At 37.7% G+C, this 18,576-nt stretch overlaps 1 protein-coding gene across 10 annotated transcripts in view; it reads left to right on the forward strand.

Annotated features, from left to right (window-relative positions):
• NT5C2 (5'-nucleotidase, cytosolic II) overlaps positions 1-18,576 on the forward strand; it is a 119,432-nt gene that overhangs the window by 94,582 nt on the left and 6,274 nt on the right. For 3 of the 10 annotated variants that reach the window (XM_081074608.1, XM_081074609.1, XM_081074603.1), the window contains exons 4-12: positions 8,115-8,232; positions 9,020-9,115; positions 9,450-9,473; positions 13,171-13,262; positions 13,397-13,454; positions 14,490-14,583; positions 15,209-15,262; positions 16,791-16,874; positions 17,888-17,929. In XM_081074608.1, coding sequence (XP_080930734.1) covers positions 8,115-8,232; positions 9,020-9,115; positions 9,450-9,473; positions 13,171-13,262; positions 13,397-13,454; positions 14,490-14,583; positions 15,209-15,262; positions 16,791-16,874; positions 17,888-17,929 — 662 coding nt within the window. Of the gene's footprint in view, positions 1-4,197; positions 4,259-8,114; positions 8,233-9,019; positions 9,116-9,449; positions 9,474-13,170; positions 13,263-13,396; positions 13,455-13,555; positions 13,761-14,489; positions 14,584-15,208; positions 15,263-16,790; positions 16,875-17,887; positions 17,930-18,576 lie in introns of those variants that run through there. The other 7 variants (XM_081074607.1, XM_081074606.1, XM_081074605.1 and 4 more) reach the window with 4 other exon arrangements.

Raw genomic sequence — 18,576 nt, forward strand, 5'->3', positions numbered from 1 at the left:
TAATGTTTTTAGGACTTTTAGACATTATGTTTAATCATTTCTGTTCTTCTATTTAGTACCATGTTAATTTTGTTCTTTAGATTCCACATATAAGCAAAATCACATTGCATCTGTGTTTCTCTATCTGACACACTCCACTCAGCACAATGCCCTCCAGGCCCATCCATGCAGCTGCAGATGGCAAGAACCCATTTCTTCCATGGCTGAGCAATATTCCCTTGTATATACGTACCACCTCCTCTTTATCCATTCATCTGTTGATGGACACCCAGGCTGCCTCTACATCGTGACCATTGTAAACAAGGCTGCAATGAACATATGGATGCGCACGTCCCCTCAAAGAAGCGTTTTAGGTTTCTTCAGATAAATACTCAGAAGTGGGATTACTGGGTCCTTCTTTGTCTCTTTATATCCTTTGTTTTAAAGTCTAAACTCTATTTTGTCAAAGTATCACTACCCCAGCTCCCCCCCCTTCCCCGTTTTCATGAAATACCTTTTTCCCATCTCTTTACTTTCAGTCTGTGTGTCTTTTGATCTGAAGTGAGTCTCTTGTAGGCAGCATATGTAAGGGGCTTGTTTTCTTATCCATTCAGCTGCCCTATCTTTTGATTGCATCATTTAATCCACTTACATTGAAAAAATTGTTGAAGATATGAAGTTATTGCCATTTTATTCACATTTTTTTATCTTTTTCTGCCTTAAATATGACCCTCTAATCCTTGGTTTGGTGGTGATGAATTCCTTTAGCTTTTTCTTGTCTGGGTAGCTCTTTATCTGTCCTTTGATTCTAAATGATAGCTTTGCTGGGTACAGTAATCTTGCTTGCAGGTCCTTTTCATCACTTTGAATATTTTCTGCCAGCTGTTGAAAAATCAGCTGATAGTCTTATGGGATCTCCCTTGTAGGTAACGAATTGCATTTCTCTTGATGTTTTAAAGATTCTTTGTCTTTAACTTTTGGCATTTTAATTATGATGTGTTTTGGTGTGGGCCTATTTGGGTTCATCTCATTTGGGACTGTGCGTTTCCTGGGCTTGTATATTTAGTTCCTTCACCAGGTTAGGGAAGTTATCTGTCATTAGTTCTTCAAATAGGTTTTTAATTCTTTGCTCTGTCTCTCTTCTCCTTCTGGTACCCCTGTGATGAGAATGTTGTGGTACGGTTGATGTTGTCCCAGAGGCCCCTTAAACTATTCTCAGTTGTTTGGATTCTTTTTTCTTTTTGCTGTCTGATTGAGTGTTTTCTGCTACCTTATCTTCTAAATTGCTGATTTGATCCTCTGCTTCATCTAATCTACATTTGATTCCCTCTAATGTATTCTTCATTTCAGTTATTGTATTCTTTATTTCCGACTGGTTCTTTTTTGTTTTCTGTCTCCATTTTTTTTATTGGGGAATAGTGTGTTTCTCCAGGGCCCAGCAGCTCCAAGTTGTTGTCCTTCAATCTAGTTGTGGAGGGCGCAGCTCAGCTCCAAGTCCAGTCGCTGTTTTCAATCTTTAGTTGCAGGGGGCACAGCCCACCATCCCAGGCAGGAATTGAGCTGGCAACCTTGTTGTTGAGGGCTCGCGATCTAACTAACTGAGCCACCTGGCCGCCCTCTGTCTCCATTTTTATGTTTCCTATCTCTTTGTTGAAGTTCTCACTGAGATCATTGAGCATCCTTATAACCAGTGTTTTGAACTCTGTATCTGGTAGATGGCTTGTCTTTATTTTGTTTAGTTCTTTTTCTGGAGCTTTGTTCCGTTCTTTTATTTGGGGCATGTTTTTTTGTCTCCCCATTTTGGCTGCTTCCTGTGTTTGTTTCTATGTAATTGGTAGAGCTGCTATGTCTCCTGGTCTTAGTAGAGTGACCTTATTTAGTAGATTTCCTTTGGGACCCAATGGCATAGTCTCCCGGGTCACCAGAGCCGGGTGCTTCAGATGTGTCCCTTGTGAGCCTCCTGTTGTAGTTGAGCCTTGGTTGCTGTTTGCACATCAATGGGAGGGACTGACCCTCAGCGGATTGGTTGTGAGGACTGGCTGTGACTACAATGGAGGAGCTGTGGTGCAGGGGCTGACCCTACAAAGCAGGATTCACTTTAGTAGAGCTCTGGTGATTGCCTAGTCTGCCCTTTGCATGTGTCATCCTTGGAGAAGTCCAGGTGATGCTCTGGCTGGGTTTGAAGCTGGCCACCAGGTGTGCCAGCCCCAGGGCCTTGTGGGAGGGGACCCACTGCAGGTTAAGTTTTGCTGCAGCCCAGGGCCACCTAGCATAAGCCACAAAACAACCTACAGATGGCCGCCACCCACACTGGGCTTGGAGGTGCCTCGAGAGGCCAAGCCGCAAACTGGGACCAGCTGCCTCTCATGCCAGGCTTAGGGCTGCTCGGCCAGAGGTACGCAACATGCTGAAGCTAGATTCTGCTTATTTGGGTTTGGTGGACCTTTGAGAGATTTTAGGCAAGTCCACAGCATGAGCCAAGACAGGCTGCTGATGTGGAAAAGCCACTGGGAGCAGCTTGGGTAGGGCTAAAAGTTGGATGGGTCAGGGTCTCGGGGAATCACCAGGGCAAAGTGACTGAATGGTGTTAGCCAGGTTGATGGAAACTCAGATATGGTGGCCACCTGCCTCTGCATGCAGGAAGGCGGGGAGGGCTCAACAAAGAAATAACCGCTTCAGCCACATCCTCCATCTGGGAGAAAGCTGCCCCTACAGCCCTTGCCCTGAAGCCAGACAATTCACTTCCTCTCCGTATTTCCCTGGTGCCTTTTGGGCTGCTGCTTCAGAGCTGGAGCTCAGAGCGAGTGAGTCTGGCAACAAGTAAGTCTGTGTGCAGGCCCTTTAACAGGAAGACCTGGGACTGCAGCCATGCTCCAGCTCACTCAGCCACAATCTCTGCTGATTTGCACAGCCATAAGTTATGGGACTTCCCTCCCCAGCAGTGGAACCCTGGGTTGGAAAGCCTGGTGTGGGGCTGGGACCCCTCACTCCACCAGGGGTAACTTCTGCAGCTGAGATAGCCTTCCTTATTTTTAATGGTCACACACGGGTAGGGGACCAGCTCATTCCATGTCTTGGCCCCTCCTACCAGTCTTGAGATGGCTACTTCTGTGTGTCTTTAGTTGTAGATATTTGGTTCAGCTAGACTTCAGGCAATTCTCAATGATGATTTAGTTGTAATTTTGATGTGGTTGTCAAAGGAGGTAAGCACAGCTACTCCACCGTCTTGACTGGAAATCCATGTTTTTGAAAGCCTAAATGTCTGTAGGGAAAATGTTAAAATAATGCATATCTTCATTTATCTTTAAGTCAGTTGTTTTACTAGACTGGGTAGTTTCTTTCATTTATGAAAGTAGAATAACATGACTCACCTTACCAAGGGCAAATAGCCACTTGAAAGAATCAAAATAAAAAAATTTATTCTATTCCACATTTAGACATCGGGTTAGATTTTTAGCAGCATGAAGTTGGTTTTTTGTCTATATCAAGCTGACAAATTTAAATGTTGGAAAGGTAGAAAAGTAAGTACTTAGGGACAGGTAGACTTACTTTAAATGGGTACTTACAAGCAAGATGAGACTGCTCTGGTTTTTTATAATCTTGATTAGTCGGTTTCACTTACTATAGTTCAATTTTAAATACTTTATCAGCTCATTCAGTTTCTATCATATAAACCTGAAATATGCTAGAGGAAATAAACTGAAGAAAATAATTTTTGTTTTTTTCTTTTGACTTAACATTTCAGGATCAGATTTGACTTATATTCCAGGCTCAGGGTGCCAGGAAAGTAAATAATGTGCGGTACTTAGGCTTTGTTATGGCCAATTAGATGAATTTTAGTGATGGTCAGAGATTTCTAAATAGGGCAGTAACTCCTATAAATACCAATTTCTAAATGGTGCCTCTATTCCAACCTATCACAACAGTTTTAAAACCAGTTTTTGTTTTTGTTTTGTTGCTTTTTTAAAAAAAAATCTAATCAGCAGCAACATAGTCCCTTTCTCTCTTTTTCTTTTCTGTTTTTCAGCAGTCTCATCATGGCTTCTTTATGTCCTTAGTTATAGGACTTGTGTTCGGCTAGACTTCAGGCGATTCTCAATGATGGCTTTTCTGTAGATTAGTTGTAATTTTGACGTGTTGGTGAGAGAAGGCAAATACAGCATTTCCCTACTTCGCCATCTTGACCGGAAGCCCCGCTTTGTTTTGTTTTTTTAACAGGAGAGCCAGTGTAACTCCTTCAAGACTGGAGTGACACAGTCTGCACCTGCATCTGCCTCATGTGAGTTCTCATTTTAGCAGCAGCACTGCTAGGCTGGAACCTCTGTAGAGCTTTGCCCTTTCTGTTTCTAAAATCTATTAACCACTACCATAGTGTGTATCTTGGTGGCAAAGGTAAAAAGTGCATGAGAACATCAGACTTCCCTGCAGAAACTTTTTGGCTCATTCCAGAGGCACTGTCTCCTCTAACCTAAATTCTATCTTGTATGAGTGTCATCTCAGAACAGGGCCCACAACTTTCATCCCCACAACATGCAGTTGATATTTTTTAAAGAGCTGTTGTGCCTTGCAGATGATAGAGTAAAGAATATCTTTAAAGACTTTCAGTAGCTTCAGCTTTCAAAGCTTTGGTTGTTCTCTTTATAGGCTAGTTACGTAACCTGAGAACACTGTGTGCTGCCCTAATGGCTGAAGCAGTCTTCTTTTTTGGACTCGGGCCCTTAAAATAACTTTTTCCTTTGTCTTTGGATATTGAGTAAACTAAGATAGTCCTGAGGACTTTCTCAAGGAAGGAATAAGCAGTGCGTGTGTGAGGTTGTGTTTACTCTGAAGCTACTGGCTGTGTTTTGGAAAGTCAGTTGTAACCATCAAGCTTGAAACTGTGCAACATTTACTGGCCAGTTGGTGAGAGAAATTGAAATTAAAGCCTTTGCAGTTTTGGAGAGGTATAGAGCTCTACAGTCTGAGGGGACATGTATGGTTCCCTACATGTCAAGACTGGCTTCGAAGGGCCTGGTTGTTTAAAAAAGGAATTTGTATTTATTTTTTTACTTATTTGCTTATTTTTTATATGTGGTACTATATAGCTTCAGGAAATGGTCATTTTTGGTACCAGGTCAGAACAAATTGTGATTATTCCCAGGGGCGCTTAGAACAAAACTTCTAAACGTGTGCTCTGTGCAGCTACAGTTCTACTGCTGCGTCCCTGGTTGTACTGCGTGGCTCTCTAGCAGATGATTTAATGACCTAGGAGTTCGTGTTACTGAAATAATTATCCGGGAAGCTTATGAGAAAATGTCAATAGCTCGTAGTTCTTACTGATTAATATAGAGCTTAGTGACAAGGGTAGTGTTGCCAAAGTGGAGCTGGGACTCTTTGCTAAATCCATTCCCACCTGTGACTAGAGCCATTTATTTTGGACTAGATGAAAGAAATTGGAGAAAAAGTAGTGAATTTCAACTCCCAAGCTTAAGTTTTGATGGCCTATGTAATCTAGAAATTCATTTTTAAGAGGAGGAGTGTAGTCTACCCCGTTACAAAGAGCTTTGGATGAGACTTGGGGGGACCTAAATCCTGGCTTCAACTGATGTTGGTACTTGATGTATAATTGCAGATCAACAAATGGGGAAAATACATCATATTTTTGGGAAGTACTGTAAATTCATTAAGAGGAAGGAAATTTCAAGTATTTTATTTCTGTAGGTGGGATTTTTCGAAGGTCACCTTAGTTGAACACCGGAGAGTTCTGCCCTGGAATAAACACAGTGTGGCAAATGCATAGTGTTTTGTTTTCTGCCCTTCTAGGGTTTGTTCTGGCAAAATGGGGATTTGAGGTTTTTCACCTCCTTTATTTGTTTTTTTGCACTAAAAATTCTGAATTGATTTGGGTTTCAATCCAAAGTGTCTCATAGACATAGCTTTTAGTCACCATTACTCCGTCACTCTGTGATTACCCGATTCTCTAATGAGGGAAAATTGGTCATTTAGGTATTAGCCTGGGTAGGGTGTTTAAGATTTGTTTTATGTCTCCCATTCTCAAGGCATATCCAGCAAATTATCCTGAAAAATAATTGAAAACACTTTATATGGGTCAAGTCATATAAGAGTCAATAGATGATCAAATTAGGTGTAGTGGAATTTTGTTTCATTAATTGTTTGAAATAAGCGGGGCTTTGTAGGATTGAGAAGTCATTTTTGTTTTATGAAAATATTGTTAAAATGTTATTTACTTTCAATTGGAGTGGAAGCACTAGGTGGGGTGTGAGATGTTATTTTATATTCTCAAAATAATTCAAACTGACATTAGTGGATACCATGCTTTCCTGCTTTTATGATAATACACCTGCTCTGACTCTGTTAGTGTATATGAATGAATATATAACACTTATTTTACCACAGTGTGTATCATCTAGATTTAAGAATTCCACACTTGAGGCTTCAAAAAGTTTTTTGGAAGTGAGGAGTGAGGATAGGGCTAGAATTGAAGAGAGGGAAAAAATATAGCCAGCTTTGAAAATGTTATTTGGGGTTAGCATTAGCATTAAATTATTATTACCCCGAGACAACAAAAGAAAGGACAGACCTTTTTGGGGGGCATTATTCTGATGAGATTCAAGCATCTCCCAAAGGACTTTAAAAATTCTGGGCTTTTTAAATATGACAAATGTTTATTAAAGTACTTTCTGAATGTCCACCTTTTTTAAATTTTCAATTTAATTTAAAAGGTAGATAAATACATTACTATGTAAGAAGTTTTAAAGGTACAAAAGAAGGTACATGACAGCCTTCTTCCTTGCTGTCTCTTGGCCGTTCATTGCCTTTCTGTGGAGGCAACCAGTATTATTGGTTTCTTTTATGTATTTTCAGAAATATTCTAAAGATTACTTTTGGAAAGGGAAAGTTTAATCGTACTCATTAAAATATTACATTAACTTGGATAGGCAGACTAATTGCAATGAAAAAGATCAGTTTGAGCCATAGGTTATATGTTAGTCATAGATAGAAGACCTATATTAATGTAATGAAAATGGTTGCATTATTATCAGACTGCAAGAATAGAATGGAGTTTTTTTGACCTTATAGGGCATTTAGCAAGATTACAGGTCTTTTTAACATTTTTATTATTTTAATATGGCTTACACACTTCTAAAGAATGATGGAAGGATGCTTACCTAAATATTTCATTTGTAATTAACCTAATTAAAGGAGCAACAATTTTTTTATGCTGAACTACAATGATGAGTCTGAAAAGTTTTTTCATTATAGAAAATTTCAGACATACACAATAGAAGAGAGAAACCCCCATTTTCCAAAGTTCATTTTATTTCACTTCTAACAAATAGTATGCTTCTTTGGCGAATAAGGATATATATAATGTGTGTGTGTGTATATATATATATATGTATTTTATACATTCACTTGCACATCCCAATTCTTTCATAATCACGTCTTATAAAAGGAATCCTCTAATTCTTTAATGTCAAGCTCCCAGTTCACATCAAGATTTTCCTAGTTGTCTCAGACATGTCTTTTTATGGTTGATTTTGCAGTAACAACTTGTAAAATGCAATTTTGATTGCTATAATATTGTTAGGGCTGATAAGTTAATCCTGACAAATATTATAGAATTACGTTGACTGAAGACAGAATATAGAGCAACTACCAAGCCAAATAGGAATTCCAAAAATACTTTAAAAACAAACAAACAAAAAACACGCTCATTTGAAGGATTCCTACATCAGTTATGCACATCAGTGACGCCTTTAACATATATAGACTTCTCTACCTCGTTTTCTATGTACTTATATTCTCATGGTTAATGTGACAGCTGTGCATGTTAGTTTTCCCCTCTCCCTTTAGATTGTGGCTTTGAAAGAACAGATAAAGAGGGAAAAAATGTGTAGATTAAGTTTCTTGGAATGGAGGAACTATTCTGAAATGTCTGATAATTTATCTGTTGCTACTGCTCTTACTATATATAATGTGACATATTTCCACAGACTAACAGCTGAGTTCTCTGATTACTCGGGGCAGTACAAAACATGGAGTTTGAGGGAAAAGAAGAAAACTGGCAGATTTAGGACAAGGAGAAATGGGAAAGAGTAGAAATTCATTCGCCTTCTATTTTAATTGTGCAGTGTACAAGTCCCCGGAGTATGAGTCCCTTGGCTTCGAGCTTACTGTGGAGAGATTAGTTTCTATTGGCTATCCTCAGGAGCTGCTCAGCTTTGCTTATGATTCTACATTCCCAACCAGGTAATTTTTCAAGATTTTTTTTGGATTAAGACCCCTTTCTCTATCCCCATAATCAGTAGTTCCAAATTCATCCCTGACATAAAAATAAAAAGGTATTTTGTGGGTTGCTTTTTTTTTGCGGGGGAGGGGTGGTGTTGATCTAAAATGCAAGGACTTTCATGTATACCGTATGTTTTGTGTTCTTGAATTGAACTTAGTTTATTGTTATTGAAGAAGGTCCATATGTGGATAAGAAAAGGCATTTTTAAAACTGCTCGGCAGTAATCAATGACATGCTCCTGCCTTAGGCTGTTGGAGAACAGTCACACATTTTGCTAATACAATTAATTTGATAATCGGGAGCTTTCTGGTAGTTTGCATTTAAGATTAAGAAAGAGAATATTGATTTATTTGAGATGCCATCATCAAATATGTTCTATATACAACATCTGATAGAGGGAAATACAATCCAGCTCAGCTGTCCAGGAAAATTAAAAGACTGTTTTAGAATGGAACCAGCTGTATTGAGGAATTATAGTTTACACCTTGTTTGATTAAGCTCTTATTTCTTACAGAAAACAGTTGTTATTATTTGTCTGGACAGAGTTACTATTTTTTAGTTGCCGTGGGATTCGTTTTTAAAATCTCATTCATTCACTTTAGCCTCTAGGGTTATATTGTTTTGGGACATACTTGAGTTGCCATAAAGCTTGAATAACATAGAGCTGGTTCGTGGTGGTTGAGTAATATACTACATAAGATTATTGCCTGTATTTGCGTTATTAATGATGTCTTCATTTTCACATAGGGGACTTGTTTTTGATACACTATATGGAAATCTTTTGAAAGTTGATGCCTATGGAAACCTCTTGGTCTGTGCACATGGATTTAACTTTATAAGGGGGTGAGTACAAAGAAACCTTTAGCCTCTGTATAAGTATTTTTATAGTCAAACAATATGAGGATGACATTGTCTCCCCAAATGTAATATACTTTTCCTGTTTCTTCATCATTAAAGAGCAATTCTTTTACATACAGGTAGCTTAACAATTATTTATTAGGTAATTAGGACTCAAAACTGACTTACAAATACAGTTAGCAGTTACATTTTGTTTAATTAAATGCCTTCTAATTATACAGCATCCAACAGAGCTAATCTTGAAACTTGCCAAAAGAGAACTGTAGTGATTTTACCTTATTTGAAATTCTAAGATTTTTATTTTCTCCTTTTAATACAGTTCTCAGGTATCTGCTCAGAAGAGGTATGTATATAAAACTACTTTGAAAAACTACAGCAATGTAAATGATTTTTAATAGCTAATACACTATTTCTTATATTCTAATGAATAGCTCTAAATATTTGATCATGTTAAAAATTTTTAAAACATGGCGTTAAAAATTAATACAGGGTGATAATAGTTCAAACAAATAAGGATAAGCTTTATTTTCATAGTCAGAATATTTCCACTATTCCTACTGATTTGGACTTTCCATCCTAGTAAACAGCAGATAAAATTTGGTGTCTACTATTTTTTGGTAAAACATCCCCATTTTCTCTTTAAAAATCACAGTATTTAGCAACTATTCATGTGGCTTTACAGTTACACATCTTCTTTATTATTATACTACCTAATTTACCACCGACACTGTATTAGAGTCAGAGCAACTCCTAAAACCAAAATATGTATCAATCTTTCATGTAACTTTGCCATATAGTATTCATTCTCAATGGCAAAGTAGTAAAAACTGCACAGTCTACATTGAAATTGTTAAAGAGACATGTCTTTGGTAAATACCTTTTGTGACAAGAAGCACAGATAATTGAAACTGTACTAGAGTTTTCTTTAAATCTGAGGTCACATAAAGCCCTACTTTGAATTGAAGCATCTGGAGCAAGACTCTTCAGCTGGTATTACACTGGCTTAAAGATTTCCAAGTATATATACGTAGTGAGGAAAGTGTGATGGAAACACCCCATCCTCATACATCTCGACAGGCCTTTCTTCACTGTTCTTCTCATGAGGGGTTTGTTCAACATCCATGAATATCAAGAGGCAGGATTTAGAACGTGAAGTGATTGCAAATAGTACTAGCAACCTAAACTATTTTACTTACGGACATTATCACTATAATTCAGAATTCCGGTGAAGATGAACCAGTGTTCTGTTTACTAAAGTCTGAAAAGGGATTTTTGTGTTACGGGGGGAGAGGTAGAGAAGAAGAGAAAGAGAAGCAGTTCTATAAATTAGTACTACAATTAGATTTACTAACTCAATATCCACAGACCTCCTTTCCTCACCCAAATAAGCCAATAAAGTTTCCAGGTAGCTCCTTTGGCAATACATTTAATAGTGTTTCAAAAATAAGTCACTTATGAGTAAATACAGAATCATTCAAAGAGCACTTAGCACTTTGCAGTCTGTGGAGTCAGAAGGAAAAGCCCTCGGGGAAGGAGAACTGAGGATGGAGGATGAGGGAGAGTTACTGAAGTAGAGTGGTACCCAAGTCTGGAAGGGAGTTAGTTTCCACCAGGCAGCCCCTTACATGCCTTGCCAGTGAGTTGGGACCTCTTTTTTGGACAGTGGCAAAGGCTTTTAAAGTTTAGAATAGGATAATATTGAGATCAAATCTTTATTCGCAGAAAGTTAGCAGTAGTATGTTTTCTACCCTACTCCAAGTCTAGCATTCCTTTTATGATACACTACCTCCCCCTGAATTAATTTTATTTTAAATATAAGCATGATTTGACACTTAATTTAAACAAAATGTAATTGTTAACTATATTTATAAGTCAGTTAGGGTTCAAATTGCCTAATAAATGTTAGCTATCCTTATGTAAAGGAATTACTCTTTAATGACAGAATAGGAAAGTATATCTAAGGGGACAGTGTCATCTTACTAAACCTGATTGAGGGAAGTATATCATTACTATTTCCTTCCACCTTAATTTTCATTACAGAAAATCTTGGGAGGCTAGAAGATGAGATATTCTACAGAGTTATTCTTTATTGGAACTCTTATTTCTGATGGGTGACAAAGACAGAGAGCAATGTGATTTTGTTAATCTCCGTAAATTCACCATGAGAATTGTGCATTTGTATATTTCCGTTTTTCTCTCTTTTGCTTCCTCTGTAATATTTTTATTAGTACCATCCCCTTCTTGCAGTGTTTCATTTCACTCACCCAGGTTCTTGTGCATCTCTAACAACTTCTGTTTCACTGGCTTTTTTTTTTAAACCCTAAATGTTCTCCATCAGTAAAGTCTCCATCTTCTTTTTTTGTACTTTTTAAAAAATGTATTTATTTTTTTCAGTTACAGTTGACATTCAGTATAATTTTATATTAGTTTCAGGTGTGCAGCACAGTGGTTAGACATTTACATAATTTATGCAGTGATCCCCTCTATTTGTCTAGTGCCCACCTGGCACCATACACAGTTGTTGCAACATTATTGACTATATTCTCTATGCTGCATTTTACATCCCCATGACTACTTTGTAACTACCAATTTGTATTCTTTCTCTGTGCTCTTAAGTGACCTCATCTACTCTTTATGAATTCACCTACTACCTATATATAGATGATTCCACTTCTCTCTCAAGTCTGAATCTGTTTTGTTCTTGACCTTTGTTTCTGATTGTCTGTAAAAATCTGTTTACTGGAACTTAATGTGTCCAGAGTAAAACTCTTACAGCTATGTCTCCAAGGTTTTTATATTTCTGTTAATGGTACCACCACCTTCTGAGAGACACCTTAATGTGAGAGTCATCATCTTGATTTTCATGTCCCTTCTCTGCCATATCCCTTCAGTTGCCTGATCTTGTTCATTTTACCCCAACAGTCTCTCTTGAATACATTCTTCCATTTAATTTTGTCACCACTCTAGAACCAGGCCCCTACTGATCTCATCTGGACTGCTGCAATAGCCATTTAACTGATTTCTCAGTCTTTTGTCTCTGTGTCAGTAAGCTTTTGCTGCAGAATAAATTACTTCAAAACTTAATGGCTTAAACAATCACCATTTATTTATTTAGCTCAAAATTCTGAGAGTCAGCTGGGCAATTCTGGGGTTGCTCAGCTAGTCTGGAATCGCCTCACTCACATGTCTGGCAGTAGGCGGCCTGTTGGCTGAGACCCCTCACTTCTCCATGTAGTCTCCAGCAGGTCACCTCATTCGCATTCACATAGTAGGCTCACAGTTCCAAGTGTAGCAAGACGAGGCAAGCCCCAGTGTACATGTGTTTTCCAAGTTTCTGTACGGATCCCACTTACTGCTGTTCAAGCCTGTATTCAAGGATGGAGCCACTTAATTGAAGCAATTGCAGTTATATTTCAAAGGGATGGGAAGAATTTATAGCCATTTTTGTAGCACATCACATTTCTTTTTTCCATTTCATGCTAAAACTGCAACTAATTTAATATTTTTACAGTTCAGATCTGGCTTTATCCCTCTGCTTAAAAACTGTCAGTGGTACTGTCTTGTCCCTAAGAACGATAGCTGAGCTGCCTCAGTTTATCTTTGTAGCTTTATTTTTCTCTGCTCCCCTGTCTACTCAAATTGGACTAATTTCACTGCCAAGCCTTTAAGGACCATCTCATCTGCCACCACTTTCACGAGTCCTTCCTAGGTTTTCCTTTCCTCACTCCCACATTCACTCCTTTCTACCCCTTAAGTTGAAATGGTCTCCCTTTCCTGTCTTCTCACAGCTCTTTGCACCTTGCTTGTGGCAGTTGTGATATTTTACGTTGTTGTAACTGTCTGTCTGTGATTTAACCTCCCTTACCAGACTGAGAACTTTTTAAGACCCTGAGCTGGTTCATCTTTGTGTGTAATATTTGGAACCCTGCCTTGCATGTAGCCACCAAAATATTTGAGTGACTTTTTGAATGACGAGCATTTCTCAGTTATTATAATGTTAATATTTTGGGTGTCAGTTAACTTAAAATTCTTTCTTTCAGACCAGAAACTAGAGAGCAGTATCCAAATAAATTTATCCAACGAGATGACACTGAAAGATTTTACATTCTGAATACACTATTCAACCTACCAGGTAGACTCATTCTATGCTTATATATACTGATGCTTTCTTTTCTTTTAATGATCATTTGTCTTTGCTCAAGGGAGATAATGAAATAAGTTTGAATTATCTCATAGCTTATGAATATCTATTCTTCATTTTTTCAGAGACCTACCTGTTGGCCTGCCTAGTAGATTTTTTTACTAATTGTCCCAGATATACCAGGTATGTACACATTATCATTTTTTTTCCAATTGATTTTTAAAAAATTAATGTACAGGGTTTTAGAGAACTGGCCATTGTAGGTCTTTTCTGCTTTTCTGAAGTGAATTTAGTGCTAGTGAGAGATGCCACATTGCCAGCCTGAGAGATGGGACAGCACCAGCAGCTCCATGCAGGCTCTCACCTCCCACACGGCCCCTCTCCTTGCCAGTGTGCTGCAGCCATGTTTGGAAGGGACCACTTCTGATTGGCTTCTCCTGGGAATGAAGACGGCCAGCAGAGGTGCTAATTGTGACAACTGAGTGGGAGGTTTGTGTGATGATTATCTGTCCAAGCAGAATTACACTAAAACCCCCCTACTCATTTCACAGCAGCTACCCAGGAGCCATTCAGGGATGGTAATTTAGTTTCATTCCCAGTCCCAGCAAGATTTGCTTAAGGAATAAATACTGTTTATCCTCCCTGATGTAAAATTTTGCTTAAGTCTTGAACAAGTTATCCTCTCATTTTAGGGGGAATTGAGTAACCACTGCTAAAAGTTCAGACATGTACCAGAATTTGCTAACTTCCTACCCTCTTTAGGCCTTATCCACTTCCAGGCACTAAGTTTGGTGGAGTGCTAAGTCACTAAGCTAAATAGAAAGTAGGCTATACCTTTGTACCTAGAGATGTCAGAAAAGTCAGGGTGGAGAGAACCTAAATTACCGATTTTTAGGTTTGAATGTTTCTTTGATAGGAACCTGTTTCTTAAAAGTGATGAATAAAGGAACCTGATATTTTTGGACCTGGCCTTTTAGCTTCCATTCAGTCTATTCTTCTATCACTATGTATTTGTTCACAATTATTGCATTCCATTGAACACTGGAGTCATCTCCGGTGGCCAGAATGGACTTTCATTAGGGAGTAATTACTTTCCTAATTAGCCAGTGCCTTTATCCATGTGACAATGGAACCTGTGGGTCCCTGGGCAGTGTTTGATACTCATTTTTTTTTACCCTCCTTTGGATTCCCTGTCATGTTCTTTTCATCTTTCTGTAGCTGTGAAACAGGATTTAAAGACGGGGACCTCTTCATGTCTTACCGGAGTATGTTTCAGGACGTAAGGGATGCTGTCGATTGGGTTCATTACAAGGTACCTAAGAGCTGCACTTCACTTGCTCACTCTCAGCACGTCTTCCATGGTCTGAAACATTAACTTTTTACGTGCAAGTAGAGCACAAGATTTCCTCCTTCAAAAACATGAGTTTGACCCTAGTGATAGCTCTCTATTTCTGTTCCTGTCATTGGCTGTCCTGCTTTCAGAGGTTAATCCTGATCTTTCTTAAATAATGGTGCGTGGCTTCTAGCTCTTATTTCAGTTTGCATTTCCCAAACATATTTAGAAGAGATTTCAGTGTTCATATTATACTTTCTGTAGCCTTTGGGGATGATTATGGTCCATTTTGTTCTTTTCAAATACCTGACACTTGAATAATAACACTAATATTGTATTTACATTTACTATAAATTGTGCTGAGTAAAATATGGAATGCCTTTTGATTTCTACTTTAAAATAAAAATAGTTTTATATTTTAAATACATTTTGGAGGCTGAATTGCAGCAAATCACACCTGTTACTTTTTCCTGGCCTTCAGTTTATCTACTTTTCCATTTTGGTAAATACTTAAGAAACGCATTTAGGTTGATAGTAGACACAATTGGTCTTATACACTCTTAAAAACTGATTTTATTCTTATTTCCTTTTTTTCTTTCCCTAGGGCTCCCTTAAGGAAAAGACAGTTGAAAATCTTGAGAAATATGTAGTCAAAGATGTAAGTCATGAGAAAACAGATCTGCTCAATCATTTATTTTACCTATTAGGGAAATGAATAATAAGCCTATTTGTAATGAAAAGAACAACGGAAGATATTTCTTTGTCTTAGCATAATATATGCTAAGTATAATCACCATGAGTTTTCAGCTAGAACATACGTCTTGGTATGGTTTTTTCTATTTGTTGATAGTCAAGAAGACCTTGTATTGCATTCGTCCTTATAGCTCTAATTATAAGAGCAGTTAGAGTGGTTACTGTGTACACATCAGTCTGCTAAGCGATTACATGCATCATCCCATTTAATCTTCCGTGTAACCCTGAATTAGGTATTGTTACTCTGCTTTATAGATGAAGACACTGAGGAGTGAAGGGATTAAACAATTTGCCCAAGTTCATAGTTAGTAAGTTCATCACCACCATGCTAGGTTGTTCAAAAAATACACATATGTGTAGCTTATTTAAATTGTCTTTACCCTATCAACAGGAAATAATAAGGAAAGCTTTAAAATATCTTAAAAGACATTAGTGGAAAACCTAATAAAATTCAGAAAAATCTGTAGTTTAGTTACTAGTTTGTGCCCATGTTAATTTCTTAGTTTTGGCAGTTGTGCTGTGGTTATGTCAGGTGGTCTTGTCAAGGGGGAAGCTGGATGAATATGTGGCAACCTCTGTACTGTTTGCATAACTTTTCTGTGAGTTTGAAATCATTTCAAAATAGAAGGTACACACATGCACGCACCACCCTAAGATGAGGTACTTCTTCCTTACAGAATAAAAGGAACAAAATGCAGTATTTTCTCAAAGCACTTTGGTAGAGATTTCTCACTGATTTTAGTCTTTGTACCTCTTTTCTTCCTTTCCACTCTCACCCCCAACCTTGTTGTTTCAAGAAAGAACACTGAGGGGTTCAGGAGAGTTCCAGGAAAATTGGAGTAAAGGAACCTATTTACTGTGAGAGAAGGAAAAGCTGTTTTTCTTTCTGGTCACGTCAGGAGTTAGAATTTCCTCATGTATCTACAAGTGGGTCTGGGCATTTCTAGGTTGTATCCTGCACACGTCATTTCATTTCTGCAAGGTGTTTTTAAAAACGAAAGTATATACAGTGAAGCTATATCTAATACTCTCCATGTAGAAGATTTTGCTGATGTTTAAAATCAGTTTTTCCTGATCTGTAACACATCTAATTCACATACTTTAAAAGATTACAGGGCAATTTAAACACTTTTCCTGAGGCAGACATAATGAGGAAGGTAGAGATGTTTTTGATAATCATATAATCAATTACATGTATCATTTTATATATAAAATCTGTATATTATATACACCACGTATATTACATATGTTAATACTTAATTTGTGCATCGTGATAATGTGCTCTTTTAAGTGCAAAATTCTGAAACCAACCAACCCTTAACATACCCTGTTCTTGTTTCAGTGGACAAGTCTGGTATACATGACTACTCGACAGTGTGAATGAATATGTATTTGTGTTTTAGTGTTTCACTCATCATTGTATTAAATTTCAGGGAAAACTGCCTTTGCTTCTGAGCCGGATGAAGGAAGTAGGGAAAGTATTTCTTGCTACCAACAGTGACTATAAATATACAGATGTAAGTGCTTAATATTCATACTTGTTTGTTTATACAGAGGAATTATTTTGCCTAAAGAACTGTGAAGATGATGAGGAAGATAGTTTATTAAGGATAGTTTTTGCCATTTCATTTTGAAAGGAAGTGAAAAGAGCAGAAATATATATGGCATAGGGCTACATCAGAATGATTCTCAGATTTTTCTAAATATTTGATTATTTTCCCTGATAACAATTGGCTACTTGAATGTTTTAATTTATGAGTTAAAACATTTGTGTTGGTTAAAATGGTTTCTATATCTCTTTGGCACATCATTTATGTAAAATTAAATCACACCCTTTATTGCACATGCATACGTGCCCTCCATGCTGTTGAGAGACAGACAGCAATAGATGGTGAAAAGATGTTTTGACTCTTAGCTATCAAAATTCACTACTGCTTAATTTTTTTTGCCATGATTAAACCATATGGAAAAGCCTATATAACTCCCTAATCTCATCTTACTTTTGCTAAGACATAGTACTGTCAAGAAGCTCAGTGCTTCCCAATCCTCGTTATATAAAATCTTGATCTAGAAATCTGGTGATTTGGAATAAGCAGTCTTACAAAGCCAGTGGTTCATTGGCTTAGTTGGTCTAGGAACAGTAGTAAGAAAGCCAAGGTATGTTATTTTCATGTAAACCGTTACAGTCTTTTCTATGCTCTTACCTCAGATGCCCTTTACCTCCAACTATGTGATCTAGTCCACTAGGAGAATTGGATAGGGATATGGAGGAATCCACAAAAATATCTCCTAGTAGAGCCCGTGTCTTACTGAGAATGTCAGAAGCTTTTGTATGTTTTTTGTGATGAAGCATTAATTTCTGGCTTCCACAGCCATGATTTCATAAACTTTAGAGGAAACCAGAATGTGATGAATCCTATGAAAAAGACCTATCTTATGAAAAGCTTGTGTGTAATTTTTTTTAAGTGTTTTGTATCTTTTGCAGAAGTAGTATATGGACCTTATGTTGGATTTTCTTTTTCCCCCGCAGAAAATTATGACTTACCTGTTTGATTTCCCACATGGCCCCAAGGTAATATATGTAAATTAATAGACCATTGCTTTAGTAATAATGAATGCATTTAATCAGCCTGGAATATTGAGGGTAAGGAATTTGGTCAGGATCCATCCAGAAATCTTCATTAACATTATAAGTCATGCAGGAGCTGATATAATTTAAAGTTGTTAGCAATTTGAAAACTTAGTACCCAGAAATAAAAGAGATATTCATGTGGTATTTAGTAGAGTGGATAAGAATAATTTTATGCCCAAGAAGTTCTATGCAGATTTGTTAAGTTTATGTGGCAATAAAAGGAATTTTCAGGTTGAGAAAGATACGTGATTAAAAGAAACAGAAAATGTGCATATTCTTAACAACGTCTAGATTTTTTTTTTTTATTGAGGAAGGGGATCAGGATTTTATTGGGGAACAGTGTGTACTTCCAGGACCTTTTTCCAAGTCAAGTTGTTGTCCTTTCAATCTTAGTTGTGGAAGGTGCCAGTCAGCTTCAAGTCTAGTAGTCATTGCTAGTTGCAGGGGGCGCAGCCCACCATCCCTTGCGGGACTCTAGGAATTGAACCGGCAACCTTGTGGTTGAGAGCCCACTGGCCCATATGGGAATTGAACCAGCAGCCTTCGGAGTTAGGAGCATGGAGCTCCAACTGCCTGAGCCACCGGGC

The sequence above is a fragment of the Rhinolophus hipposideros genome, assembly GCF_964194185.1.
Source record: "Rhinolophus hipposideros genome assembly, chromosome: 15".
In the NCBI taxonomy this organism is placed as follows: Eukaryota; Metazoa; Chordata; class Mammalia; order Chiroptera; family Rhinolophidae; genus Rhinolophus; species Rhinolophus hipposideros.